This window comes from Stegastes partitus, unplaced genomic scaffold (assembly GCF_000690725.1).
Source record: "Stegastes partitus isolate 25-593 unplaced genomic scaffold, Stegastes_partitus-1.0.2 Scaffold306, whole genome shotgun sequence".
In the NCBI taxonomy this organism is placed as follows: domain Eukaryota; kingdom Metazoa; phylum Chordata; class Actinopteri; family Pomacentridae; genus Stegastes; species Stegastes partitus.
In genome coordinates this window covers 503,197-518,178 of record NW_007578037.1, presented here as the reverse complement: position 1 = coordinate 518,178, position 14,982 = coordinate 503,197, and the positions used below count along the sequence as shown (strand labels likewise).

Genomic DNA, 14,982 nt, shown 5'->3' with positions numbered 1-14,982 from the left:
GGCTTCCCTCATTGCTGCTCTGCGAGGCTTCCTGCTTTGAGAGAGAGCCGCCGCGCCATACAAACCCTCATCAAAACCCTAATGTGCCGGATGTCGGCTCAGGTGTGGTCTGAAGTCCAGGGGTTTGCTGATACATCAGATGTGTGTTTTGGTTTGCTGGAGATGGGAGGTTCATCTGGAGGCAGCCTTGGGATGAGGCTTGTTATTCTCCTCAGTGAGACATGAGGCACGCACTCTAATTAGAACACATCTCCTGCTGGGAGAGACGCTGAGGTCTGACTACTCCTCCAATCTAATCAGCTTTCTACCTCACTTTAGCCGCTCCGCAGAAAACAGACTCTCACTCGTCTGACAAATGGATCCAACAACAAGGAGATGGCACCGAACAAGTGTTTCTAATTTGGAGGAGTTTACAGGATTTCACAGATCTAAATCTTCAGAGGGCACGCGGCCAACGGAAATCTCACATCTTCGCCATCTTCCTCTTGCTCTCTGCTGGAGACGAGTTTAAAAGGGGCGTGCAGGTGGCTGCTGATTCGAAAAATGGCTAGCTACTTTTAGACTGGCCCTCGGTGATACAATTATTCTGTCAGAATAAATGACACAGTAGGTCCGACCAAGAATGCGACCCACATTTAAAATTACATTTCCCTCCAAAACTTTGTTTTTATTACACTTCCTGGCGCAAGTTTATAGGGCACATCACACGGACACGCTTATTAAGTGCCATCCCCACAGACTGCACTTCTAACATTGGTCTGCAAATAGTTGTAGAACATGTATCATGTCATACTTGAGACTGTGCCACAGTTGTCAGCACTTCATTTTAATTTGGCTCCTAAGCCACTGGTGATTTCGACCACTGGGACATCCTGTCGGCTGCAGAAGTTAAACTATTCTGAAGCATTAGGACTGAGCGAGGTACACTGCTGAATCTGTGCCTCCGCAGTGTCAGCTGCTGTCTCATTCGGCTACCAGGGAACCTCATTCTCTCCCATGAGAACATCCTGAGCAAAAAGGACGAGGAGAAAAAGTGTTTCCTTTTTTTAATTCGGCGCGGCTGAAATAGAGCATGCATGTAAAATGTATTTTCCTGTAGGCGTGCATTAACACTTGTTATAGCATTGTTAACAATTACATATGAAGACGATATTCAGAGAGACGAGTCCTTTAGAAATAATCCTTTGCGGCTGCTTCCATCTTACTTCTTCTTCTTCTCCTTCATTGCTCATTAAAAATCCAAAAGAGTGGATGTTTGCAGCCACATTAAGCAGCAGGGATTCTGAACTACATTATCTGCACAAAGAACATCACTGTGACATTTAAACACTCAAAGCCTGTCCTCAGTCTCTGCCCTGATTATATTTTCTTTTCTTTAGAGAAAACCTTTTTCTGTTTAAAAGAAAAAAAGAGAGAAAGAAAAACAATATTGCTGCTTTAAGCATTAATCAATATCAGATCATAATGTTCAAGAAATGATTATCACAACAGCTCTAAGCCTCTTTCTAAAACTCTCCGTGGAGTGTGGGAGATAAAAAAGAACAATGTGTGTCTGTTCTCGTCCTTGAAGTCTTGGTATTAGTCTTAGCAATAACTAGTGCTTATCAACTGCACACTGCAGTATTAGCTGATCAGCTCCTTCAGGTATTTCGAGCATTTTAATAATTACCAGGCAGTTCCAGGGGAATGTGGTGATGTGAATTGTGTCACACAAAGGGGGAGAAAAAAATATCTTTTGATTAAAAACGCAATCTGGCACATTAAACACAATCTTGCATAAGGATTTGTGTGAACTGGTTCGGTTTGAGTCGTCATGTTTTATGACAACAAGACAAAAAATGTTTTAATCAACATGATATTTCGCACATCACTTTTTAACAAATACTCATTAAGCTTAACAAGCACCTCATTAGCCGCGAGTGCAAATGGGTCACATCATAGTGCTCGGAAATGCAAAGGATTTCATGATTTGCATTGGCTGGTTCTGGAGGGAATTCATATTTGAAAAGAAAAAGCTGTGTGTGTGTGTGTGTGTGTGTGTGTGTGTGTGTGAGAAAGAGAAGGGGAGATTTGTCCTGCAAGCAATCTCTGGAGAGCTGTTCGCTTGCAGAGTCTAATCAGACTCTGGCTGATGCTTGTTCTCGGGGATTGCTTCTCTCCAGCCCTCAGGCCTAATTAGGACCCCTGTGTACCATACAGAGAGTTGCCGCTCACAGTGACGACTGGATAGACGCTCACCTGTGTGCACGCTCAATAAAAAGCCACAGAAATGAGCTGCCGGCGAGGCATGATGACAAGAAGGGGGCATCGGGGGTGGTGCAGGCCTGCTCTCACCACCCACTCCACCCCACCGCGGAGGTCGTATGAGTTTAATGAATGTTAGGACGGAGAGAGAGCCAAAGGGAAGCTGCGAGGAGAGAGAACGAAGCAAGAGGCAGACGCCTTGTGTTGAGAGAGGGTCACGGAGAGGAGAGTATCTTTCATGATTCTTTTCTTCTTAACAATGCGCTGTGACCATTTGCAGCAGAATGACGGAACATACAGAGGAGAGAGAGATGAGAACAGGTTTCCTGAGCTCGACTTTCTGGATTTTCTCATGTCAAACAGCAGGAAACGCTTCAAAGGATACACAGCTACATGCAAATTTCACGAGAGGCTTCGGTATTCAAACAGATAAAAGTGCTCGGCTTCTGAGGTAACACAGAGGAGCGGCGTGGTCTATATTTTGCTGCGAGCAAAACTGTTATTAATGAGTATTATTAGCTAAGAAAACAGGTTTTTCAGAGTTCAGTGATCCGACGTGCGTCACGTGTGATATTAACCCTCATCTTACCGACATATTTAACATAAAACAGACTCCTATGAGAAAAAACATCACAGCAAAAGTTCACTCATTCATTATGAGATGTGTAAAAATGATCCTTTTTCTTTAAGTTTCAGATAATTTGCATATTATGTCAGCATTAGTACCTATTAGTAGCTTATACACCATCCTCTGATTGTGGTTTTGCTCTCAACTGAAATGATTTCTTGTTATATTTATACTAGTTTTAGCAGACAGCATCACATCTCCATCGGCTCCCTGCTCATTCTGACTTGAAGATTTCACTGATCACTTTTAGAGCCCGGCTGGATGTGGCCCTGAGCTACATTCTAGCAGGAGTGTTGACCTAATATGATCCAGCCTCAGATCCTCAGGTGAAGCCCTTTGAACTGTTCCAAGGTCGAGGCTTAAATTTAACAGCGACCGTGCTCCTGCCATCAGGCGCCCTCCGCTCTGCAGCGACCTGCCCGAGGAGATAAGACTCCCAGAGTCTTTTAAATCACTTCTGAAAATCCAATTTTTACTGACTTGCTTTTATGAGATGGCCTTCTTTTTTTCTTTTTTCTTTTTTTTTTATTGCGTTTTAAGGATGTTATTGCTTTTTATTGTTTTATTTGTATTTATTACTGTTTTGTATTTTGTCTTTTCACTTTATCTTAATTTCAACTTCATTTTGCTTCGCTTTGTTTGGCTTCGCTATCTCTTCTTTTGATTTTTCTGCCTTTTGGGTTTCCTGCTTTGGTTTTGTCTGTCAAAGCACTTTGAAAGCTTAAGTGTTCAAAACAAAAAAGTGATTATATTGTTATTAGTATGTCTCAAAATTTGGGCAACACAATGATCTTCTGTGCCATTGTTCTCCTAAAAATTCCACGTCATTCAAAACTATATAATCGAGATAAATTCCAGATTTCATTGTGGAGCTCCGCAAACCGTATCAAATATTTCTCGTCCTTCTGCAGCCTCAACAAAGCTTAGATTTGTACTCTTTTCCCCCACATTCCCACCATGTCAGTCATATGCATGACACAACGTTTTAGCCTTCCAGTACACATAGAACTTAAATGCTTATTCTGATAGTGGAACAACGTTTATCATGAAAGCTGTCACTATACTGGAGCAATGTTTGTTATGTTGTCAGAGCACATGGACAAACTTTAAACTCAACAAATAGTTTGTTTTATTTAAACTGTATTGATAGAACTGGAAGCTTTTCACAGGAAACAATAATATGAAGTAATTAGGAACAAAATGCACAAAAAATCCTGAAAATGACGTGAAATAAGACAAAAAGTGAACCTCTGGGGTTTGTGGGTAACGAGTCAGTAGGATGAGGGTTAAATGATGACATATAAACATCCTCAGCCACAGTTTCCTGTTACATTTATAAGAATGTAAATTACGGATGCACGATATATCGGCTGATATTAGTGTTTTTCCCCCCGATATATCGGTATCAGTCCGATGAACAACTTTAGCCGATGTGAAAAACTGATGATTGTCTAACATCCGCGCCTTCGTCTCTACGCTTGATATTGCTGCTATTTCAGAGATGCTTTTACTTAAATAGTCTTGGACTTGAATGTTAAATATGTTAAAGTATGTTAAACATGTTTTACTTTTGTTAGGTAATAAAGAACACGATGTGGTCTAATTTGGTACGGGCTGCTTTTGAACAGTTTTCTCACAGTGCTCACTTCTTACGGTGGCCGACGGGGCAAATGACGTGCATATACACAAACGAGCTGCTTATACATGAATGCATTGCACAAAAACAAACGTGCTGCAAAAAGAAAACACACATCCACTCACACGATGGAGGTGCCCCACAATGGAAGTGCCCCAGGCCTCTAGGGGCAGTAGTGAGCTTTTCATCTGAGAGGCAGACAACGGTGAGCGAGACAAGTTACATTAGTTGAGGGAAAAGCCAAACCAGTCTCATGGCAGTTCATGAAATAGTTTCGAAACATAATGTTGTTATTATAATAATAATAATTATTATTATTATAATTATTATTGTTGTTGTTGTTTGGTGTCCTGAGACACGATTTGCCCAACTTTTTTGTGTTCCCCAGCACAAATTTCACACCAATACATTTCAATTGGAATGATCTTTCTTTTCTGGGACACATTTTTCCCCCATCAGACAGCACATATACTGTGATGTTTTGTCTTTCTTTTCTTCCAACAGTCAGGCATTAACCAGTTTTCCTGTTATGGCCTGTCCACAGTAATAACTAGAGATCACTATGCAGATGTGTGCGCCCATACTGACCTGCGTTAGTGTAGTTTGAAAAGACGGACACATGCAGGAAAACGGCAACCGGAAGATGTACTGTGATCATAGCAAGTATAAAGTGTAAAACAGTGCATCGTATTATGGCATTTTTTGTGTTTTTATTACACCAGCAGTGTTTGGGGGAAATTTGCGCTCGTTGCTAAGGCAACCCTGTTAGTGTCCATAATAATAATAATAATAACAATAATAATATGTTTTGTGACGATTTCAGGAATTGCTGTGAGACTGGTTTGGCTTTTCCCTTAAATAACATTACTTGTCTCGCTCACCGTTGTCTGTCTCTCAGGTGAAAAGCTCACTACTGCCCCTAGAGGCCTGGGGCACTTCTGTTGTGTGAGTGGATATGCAGCGTTTTCTTTTTGCAGCGCATTTCTGTTTATGCAACGCATTCATGTATATGCAGCTCGTTTGTGTACATGCACGTCATTTGCCCCCGTCGGCCACCATAACTTATACTCATTTTTCGAACAAAAATTGAATATCGGCATCGGTAATATCAGAAATCTTAATGTCAGAAATGTTTATATCGTGCATCACTAATGTAAATGAAACCCATCAGTCTGTATGTACTGTACAGACTTCCTGACTGTAACCCCCCAAACTAACTATTTTATAATCTTTAAAACATTTATAATCTAATGCTGAAATAGTGTTATCCTATTTTTGGCTGTCTTTCCCAGCCTTGTTTTCTGTTAATAAGTAAAAAGTTATTCCCTCTGGTCTTCTTCTCTCGTACTGACATACAGACGCTGCAGCACTGTGCACTAAATAATTACACTTTAATTTAAAGCATATGTTTAAATCGTAACATAAAGCATTGCCTATAATATGACGCCGTGGGATAGAGAACGTAAGCAGCCAACTGTACACCACACACTGCTTCACTCTGCCCGTTCATGTATCACGTAGTGTTTCTTCCTTTGTTTCTGCAGCATCAATCTGGCTCAAACTCAGACAGTCTGGCTTTTTGTATTCACACCATGTAGCCAAATCCAAACTTTTCGCTGCAATCTCGTGGAACGCAGTCCCGGAATCTATTTGATAACCCGCCACGACTAGGTGTTCCCTGCTTTGTCTTTGAAAAGTGATTGAAATTCCTTACGCCTACACCCACTCATGCGCCTACACCACCACCGAGGCACACAACAAACCTTACAGAATGCAATAAACCTCAAAGGATGGCGGTCTGAACCATAATCGTGCAAACTAGATGTGAAAAAAAAAACAAAAAACGAGGGAGATAATTTGCAGATCCAACCGTTTTCTGAAGAGGTTCAGATCATTCAGTGATGTGAAATCTGGTGTGTGGTTTTTTTCTAAACATCAAGTAAAAGCAGAGAGTGGGGATGAATCTTTTTGTGTTCGGTTTTATCAAGGTCAAAGCTTTAGATGAGACAGTTTCATTAATTGTGCTTCGGTTTCATTTAATGAAGTTCATGGACAAGCATTGTGGTTAAAGCAGTGATTAAATACCAAAAATATAAACATGGATTTTAGCAAACAAAGAGCAGAATACAAAGTGATCCAAAGTGAGGCGCTGCGTTCTCCAGCGTTTTCTAACTCATCTGATACATGCTGGCAAAAACGGAGGAAAAAAATAAATATCTTTCACTCTAAAAACTGAACCATAAGTACTTATACTTCATACTTGCCTCATGGCTTTACATTTTGGATTTACCACCACAGTGCTGCAGCTTAATTCTGCTCTCCCTGAAGACTTCACTGACATTTTCCAAGGTCTTGCTTTCAAACCCTGCCTTGATTAGTGAAGCAGTTTTTTAAGAAGAACTAATCCCATTCCCTGGAATTTCCTCTTTTTTTTTTTTTGTGAAGCAGTCAGCAATCCAGTCAGCAGCAAACGTACAGTAACACAAACGGAAAACCACGTGATGGAGAAGCTGAATGACGGCCGTATCTAGCGAGAAACAGGGTGCTGATGCTGGTAAGTGATCATTACAAGTGCAAAAGCAATGTCATCTCAGATCTGGCTCCGTTCATTAGAGTCACTTCAAAGAATAACACTGCATCTGCTGTTTCCCTCGAAAATTGTCTGGAGACTGCTGATAGTTACTTATTCGCTTTAGCCGCGACGTATTACTGAAGGCAAAACACTTTTCAAAGAACATTTGTGGAATAAATAAATCTCTCCTGTGCCATGTAAAAATAAAGTCTCAAACCTCTACTCCCACTTAAAATCATGTCCCACCATTTCATAGAACTTGACGTTGTACGGTCGATAGAAGTCCCGCAGTTGCTCGATGGCGTCCCTGTCTATCTGCACGTGAGTTCTGCCCTTGGACTTGCCAAGGCAGCGAGGCGAACCGCTGCTCTCTGGTTTTTTAAGGCAAGGGAAGCCCTTGGTGCGGTTGAAATAAAAGTGTTTGTCGGTGACAATGCGTTTCAACCCGAGAAAGTCCTGCACCCGAGCCAGCTCCCCCGCTGGGTCCGTGATAAGTCGCTCCCCGCTCACAAAGTGGATCTGAGCCAGCGGGAAGTAGCGGAGCCAGTTTTCAAGGTGCAAAGCGTACAGGCCGATCCGAATGGCGTTCCAGGACATGTCCACAATGCCCAGGCTCTGGTTTCTGAAGGCCAGATCCTGGAAGCTGGGCAGGTCGGGGGTTTTGGACAACGTCTGGGTGTAATCTGATATGGCTCGAGTGACGGGGTCCCGCACCACCACGATGAGCTTGGTATCTTGGGACATGGCAGAGATCCGGTGCGGCGTCTCTTTTGTCACAAAGTAGCTCGGAGTCTTCTCCATTGTGATTTGGCTTTCAAGAGTCCTTGGCATTAGACCTCTGAATGAAAGATGGAAACACAGTAAAAGCTCCTGTAAGACCAAGGCTTCTTATTTACATACACAGTAATTCAAGTGTTTTTTAATGACATTTTCTTGCTGTTTGGAGGTTAACAGATTCAGATATAGAGGACATAATGTCCTTGGATTCACTCTGTCAAAAGTAAAAAAGTGTATATTCAACGTCTATTTAGGGCAGCATTACACAAGTGAATTGCAAAGGCATAAAAACACCTTAACTGAGCTGCAGCTCGGCCATGAACCCAGTTTCTCGATGTAAATGATAATAGCAGCACTGAAGCAAAGTCATAGTAGTCTGTTGTCACTGGAGACTTGTCTCGCAGACAGCTTTCCTGTGCATCAGCCCAGCATGGTTCAAGAGTAATAAATCACTATGAATGCAAACAGAACGCATATAGCAGAGTGACTCTGTTAGGTTACTTCTGGGTCCTCAAACTAGGCCACTGTGAGAGAAGTGATTTGAACAGGTAGTAGAAGTTTGGTCCTGGTCTTTAATGGTTTCCAATCAATCTTCAGAGTTCAGAAAGAGCCTTTAACAGGGCTGCAATTATTAATTATTTTCATAGCTGAATAATCTGCTGATTGTTGTCTAAGTCCTCAACTACATTTTTCCATTTATCAGTCTTTACAAGGAAAAGGGACAAATTTTCATTTAAAAAGCTTCAAAGAGAAACTGTACTTAAAAACACTTACTAGTAATAATTCACTATTGATGTAGCTGCTGATTCATTTCTTGTCAATCACATTATTACAGCCTTCAGGCAATTCTGACAATGTATGATTTTGTTGGTTGGTTCAGTTCAGGTGTTACATTTAAATGATTCATTTCAGTATCCCAGCGTTAGATTTATACCACCACCAGGCATTTTCATATAACGTATCAAGCAAATTTATAAAAGATCTTTTCAAAAAAAAAAATAGGCTAGTTTCCATTTACTGCTGTGGAACGAGTAAACCAGATTGCATGTTGTTGTCAGAAGGTGGCGGTATAGAGACATTATGTATGGTTGTAATAAAACAGAGTAAAAGAAGCACAGGTCATAAACTGGAGACAAAATCAGCTGTTTGCTAAGTGTCGGCCTCATCTCGTCTGATCGTGCAGAATGGTCTTGCTGCACCTCCAAGGCTCCAGCATGCATTTCCTTAAACTAATCCCAGTCGTCTTGGGTGAGGCTACGGATAGGATGCTGTGACGATGATCATGCAAAACAGTGACGGGGGAATTGTTTTGGTTGAACATTTGCGTGCAGGGAGTCGAGTACTGTCGTTAAAATGGATAGTTCACAGAAATGAAGACGAGCTGGGCTACTTTACTGCACGATCCAAACCTTTGGCAAAACTTTAAACTTCCAGGTGGTAGCTTGCTAGATTGGAGGTCGTTGTTTCCTGCACTATTTGAAAACAGTAACATGTAGATAGCAGATGGAAAACAGAAAATGAGATGTGCAGCCAATAGCAGGCTTATACCTGCAGTCCACATCTGGTGACTACGACCAGCCAGCAGTTACTGTTTGGGAAGTTTTAAAATCCTACACACAGTAGCTTTAACTTGAAATGTGGACAATGCATTCAGCGACAAAAAAACGCAAAATGGACAATGCATCATGTCTAAATGATTATACTATTAATGTATCCGGTACAAAATTTGACTGACTGACTGTAAACTTTCAGTTGAATCAACTGTAAATGAACACTGGACCATCCAAACGGACACATTCTGTAGATACTGTTTCTATGTTTGCACAAGCGTTTAGCACTACTCAGATTTTGGGATCAACATCTAACGCTTGTTAAGTCCACTTCAGCGATTTTTTATCTCTCCTCCTTTATTTTTTGCTCAGTTTAGGGCTGCAACTCGTAAGTCTTTTCATTGTTGATTAGGTATTTGGTCAATAAAATATCAGAAAATGGTGAAAAATGATGACCAGTTTTTTCCAGCTCCCAAGATGGCAAATGTCTTGTTTTGTCCACAATCCAGAGATATTCAGTTGACTGTCATAGAGGAGTGAAGAAAAATGGAAAATATTCAAATTTAAGGAGCTTGAATCAGAGAATTGTGATTTTTATTTTTATGTTTTTTTTTTAATGAATTAGATATCAAACTAGTTACGGCTCAGTTTAACAGGTGATCTATCAATCAAACAAAACACGCACACTCAGTTGCATATTCAAAATGAGACTCTTCCAGGCAGTCATTTTGGCTTTACTGAGGGGTGTTTACAGGAGAAGCAACTGTTTTATTTTGAAAGCAATCCTCACTTGACCTTTTCTGAGCAGCTCTGACAGCTGACAATCAAACTACAGTAATGGGCGAGGGTTCACATCTCTTAGACACATCTCTGAGATAAAAGGGCTTCAGCTGCCAACCGTCCTGAAGAGTGCCAATTAGTGGAGATACTTTGAGTCCATAATTATTATATAATACTACTGATACACATCCCTCCTGCCGGCTACATGACAGCCAGTCATTAACATGAAATGTATTTGGAAGCAGATACGTGTGATTGTGCGTAATTGGCTGTCTGTTTGTATGCACACATGCACGATTTTTCATTAACCGAACCGACACATTTTTTAAACTTTAAGTCTGTAATTAAGGAGTTTAAATAATTATGTGTACGCTTCATGTTTCGTGTACAGGTTGGTGATCAGTCAAACAAAGCAATTGGATGGGGGGGATGCACTTGGCGAAGCGTGCATCGTGTGGCATTTTGAAATCAATAAATCATTCACTTTAGGATTCATTTTGAAATATGATAATAAACAAACAAGACTACAGCTCGGATGGCTGGCAGCCACGGCAGCTCCGCGCACTGCAGTTTACACAGTTTGCCTCCAGAGGTTGGATTTTATGAGAAATCTGATGAATTGCTCTACAGTACATCAAAAAAAAAAGAGAGAGCGAGAGGGCCAGTGTTCTGCCAGTGTAAACAGAGCTCAGTCCTCCAAAGTTCTTTGCAATAAGAACTTGAAATGAGTCAAGAGACTGCAGGGGAAAAAAAAAACACATCCAGCATGTTTACCCACCTCAAAACATACAGAAGAGCACTGGAGGGAGGGAGAGGGAGGAAGTATGACACAGAATTTTTGAAAGTGAGCAGCTGATGTTGTGTGAAAAGTGGTGAGAGCACTTACAGTAATTAATGACACATTTATCTCTGCTTTTTTTTCTGATTCTTTAATTATTTCAATCCTCACTTTTAGGAAATTATGACAGAGCTATGAACTGAACTCCCAACTGGAATAAATGAGGTAATTATATTGGCCAAATATCACTATTATTATAATTTCCTGTCATCATCATTTATTTAATCTGGAGAGAAACCGTGTAATCACAGGCAGCATCATGCCATCACAGCTGACCATTCCCAAATGTTCATTCAGGGTTCAGCAGCAGTGAAAAAAGCTTTCATTTGACCAATTTAGGCAACTAATTGCTAAAAAAAAAAATGAATTGAAAAACGACTGTATTTAAATTTACGCGCGTAATTTATCCAAACCAACAATCTGATATTGTGCCACAAACCCTTATTAGACTGTAATCTGGTGCCATTTATTTAAAAACGGATGATATGAGATTCCTGGAACAGCTGGACACGCACCTGTGCAGGTGAGATCAGCGCTTACCTGTACCACTCCAGGCCTCTGTCATAGTTCCTGTCGAAGAAGTGCGTCTCGGTGCCAGCAGCGCGCACGTCCGGATGGATCCTGATGAACTCCAGAACCGCTCTGGTGCCTCCTTTCTTCACACCAACAATGATGGCATTGGGCAACTTTTTATTGCCAAACTTTAAATTACTCATGGGAGGGCTGGGCGTGTCGGTGCGCAGAGAGGAACGAGGTCTTTGGTCGGTTTTCAGCCGAGATGCCTCCACGCTGCTCGTCCTCGCATCCAACGGCGAGGCGCAGGAGGAGACGGATCTCTGAAGCAGCCTTTTGGCTCCATCAGCGCGCTCGCAGCTTGGCGTCGGATCACCTGACTTTGGCATGACGGCGCTGTCAGGGAAGAGAGCACAGTAGCACAAATATGAAAGGAAAAGGGATAATAAGCACACGGACGTCCCTCTGAGCCGGTGTGAGAAGGGAAGAAGTCGACTGAAGAGGAGCACGCATGCCATCTCTCCATGGACATGAACAGTGCATGGTTTTCTAATGGATTTTGCGCTTCGTCCTCTCTGGTTGTGTTTGCAGTGGCCGAGCTGAAAGCAGGAAGAAATGAGAAAACTTCATGTAGTCAAGCACGGAGGCGCGTTAACACGATCCCTCTGAGTGCCATCTCCTCACTTCGTTAGCCGGAAACGCATCCACCGCTGCGCACTGAGTTGGGGAGCGACGTCCTCTTTGGAAACTCCTGGACGCCTCCATGGTCATCAGGCAGCAGCGGGCAGGCAGCGGGGGGCAGCGAGCTCTCCGCCAACTTGAGCGGACTGTCAGCTGCAACCGGGCTGAGCGACAGGAAAATATTTCTACAGCGTGACGTCAGAGCATCTTTGCATTTCAAAAAAAAAAAGAAAAAAGTATTCAGCTGTCTCCCATCTGACTTCTCATCATGCAGGTTGTCTTTTTGGCACATAGCTGCTGCATAGTAATCACCCCAGCTCTGTGTATAGACTATTTTTGTGCCAGTTGAATGCAACAGTATATGTAATGTTTTCTTCTTCTTCTTCCAGCAAGAAGTGTGATTGAGTAGAAATTTACATACTTTTGAAGCCTGAGATCAAAATAAAGTGAAACACTCGTGGAATTTCAGCTTAGGACCGGTTCAGACACATTAAATCACAAAAACATGAGCAAAACATCCATAAACATCTATAATTTAACACTTCATGTCCCTGCTAAGCCCTCCCTCCATCCTCAGCTGGGTTCCCACCGCTGCACCAATCACAGCTCCAGCTCCATCTCTGCTGCTGATGTGACCTGAGGTCTGATTTCTGCAACTTTTACTTCATCGTTTGTCTCTGGTCCTGGTTATCGTTGTTTCAGCTTGCAGTTAATAAGGTTCATTTAGTATAAAATGGAAATTTGGACATGATGATAGAACCAAAAGCTCCAGAAAACCTGTGTTAATTAACCATTTAAGGTTGGTTTCTTAATTATCTGTGCAATACATAACTTTTTACTTCAAAATTTTACCTACACTGTAAAAACAAGCGTGCATTAAAAATATGTTGAAACTGTGGAATAGTCTAACATTCAAAAACTGTCAAAAGGGAGCTCACACCCCCCGACTTGATTACAGTAAAATATTGTAATTTTATGGTCAAAAGTTATAAAATGATAAACTACCATTTGCGAAAAAACAAAAAGAACTTTTTTTGTTGTTGTTTCTACAGTTTTAGCCTCTCAAAATTTATATTAAAACCAGTCTTCAGTGATTTTACTACATGTAAATACTTCTTATAATGCAGTGATGTTGTTTGGTATTATCTGTATTAAAACCTATTAAATAACTGTTTAAAAAGATTTTTAATATAATTTTTCTTTCAAATAACAACAAATATCAGTACAATAACTGTTTTTTTGGCTCATTAAAATACAAAAAAAAGTGTAATTTTATGGACAAATTTTGTGAACGAATCAGTTGTCATGTAAAAATACAAACTTTTGATGTAGGCATTATACAGTTGGTATGTTACTTATTGTTATTATATGTAATTTAACAAAAATCTCTGTTTAATAAACAACTACAACAATAATAAATGAATAAAAACTGTTAAAAACTTGTGTAGGCTATCCCTTGGTTATAGTCTGGACACAAAAATAATCTGCAGCCACTGATAATCAATAAATTGTTTATTTTCAAGTGAAAATGCCACCAATCACCAAAGCTCATGTTTTTATTTAGTCCTTTGTAAACTGCTTGCTTTTTGGTTTTTGACAAATGGTCTGACAAAGCAATACCAAGTCACCACAAGCCAGCCTCTGACCTCCTCTGGAAAAAAATTATTTGTTTACCTTGTCAAAATGTCTATATGGTATTTTTATATGCCAACAGACATGAGGGGAAAAAGCAGTAAACAGCATGACTGAGCATTTCCACCTTGAAACTACAGAGTACCGATGACTCATATACATGGATTCAGTCTTTCAGGGTTTCATATATAACAAACATAATCCTAAGAGCTTCAGTAGAGGGCAACTAACTTCTCTTTTAGGTTCTTGAGGAAGTTTCACTTCTCAGCAAGAGGCTTCTTGAGTTCTAAGTGACAGATGTGGGGTCCCAGATATATGTTGTCATCCTTAAATCACATAGCAAATAACTCATTAAAGACACAAGATTCACAGAACTCAAGGTGTGAAACTACCAGGTCAAAAGTGCATCATAAGTACCTGGGAAGTGGTGCTGTAGAGTGTAGACCCTGTTTCATCTCCCCTATACTGAAACCAGAAGTTTGCACTGTATAAAAGGACACATAACCTTCCCACCCCACTATCTGACATTAAATGTGACTAAACTTTTCCTGTTCTATGGCAGTCACTGGCTTTGTGGTCCTGAACATGGACATGTTCAAAAATGACATGTCCATGTCTCCAGGACATGTCTCCAAAAATGAAGGTCTTTGTCCCAGTATTTACAAACTGTAATCTGCTTTTTAATGTTGCTTTTAGAGTAATGACTACTTCCTCTCTGAGTATCCTTTCAGCCCATGTCGGTACAGGACTGGTTCCACTGTGGATAATGTCTCTCTGACCAGCTTCAACCAGAATCTTCACAAGGTCTTCTGCTTTTGTTCTGGGGTTGATTCGCACATGTCTGGTTGCAACTGTAGGTCTGTGAAAATCCTGTTGGACTGTATATACAACATTATTTAGCCTATGTTTGGGTGTTTTATCATCAGGGTGAACCAGTTTTTCTCCTAGACTGTTGAAGTCTGCGGGTGTGTTTTGTTTACAGAAAATCCTTGTAAACAACACCATCTACATAAGAGATGACATTGTTGTTCCACCTGTTTTTCTCTTCTTCTACGTTTGATTTGCTGCTTGTTGTTGCTGACTAACAAACGTATGGAACCAAACCCGTCAGCTAGCAGGAGGCTGGGGCTT

At 40.9% G+C, this 14,982-nt stretch overlaps 1 protein-coding gene across 1 annotated transcript; it reads right to left on the bottom strand.

The window, feature by feature from the left end:
- Positions 1 to 7,299: 7,299 nt before the first annotated feature.
- LOC103358381 (heparan sulfate glucosamine 3-O-sulfotransferase 2-like) lies at positions 7,300 to 12,056 on the bottom strand. Its single transcript, XM_008283327.1, has 2 exons — positions 11,566 to 12,056; positions 7,300 to 7,918 (listed from the first exon to the last, which is right to left on the bottom strand). The coding sequence occupies exons 1-2, from the start codon at positions 12,054 to 12,056 to the stop codon at positions 7,300 to 7,302; spliced, it is 1,110 nt and encodes a 369-aa protein (XP_008281549.1).
- Between the last annotated feature and the right edge of the window lie 2,926 nt (positions 12,057 to 14,982).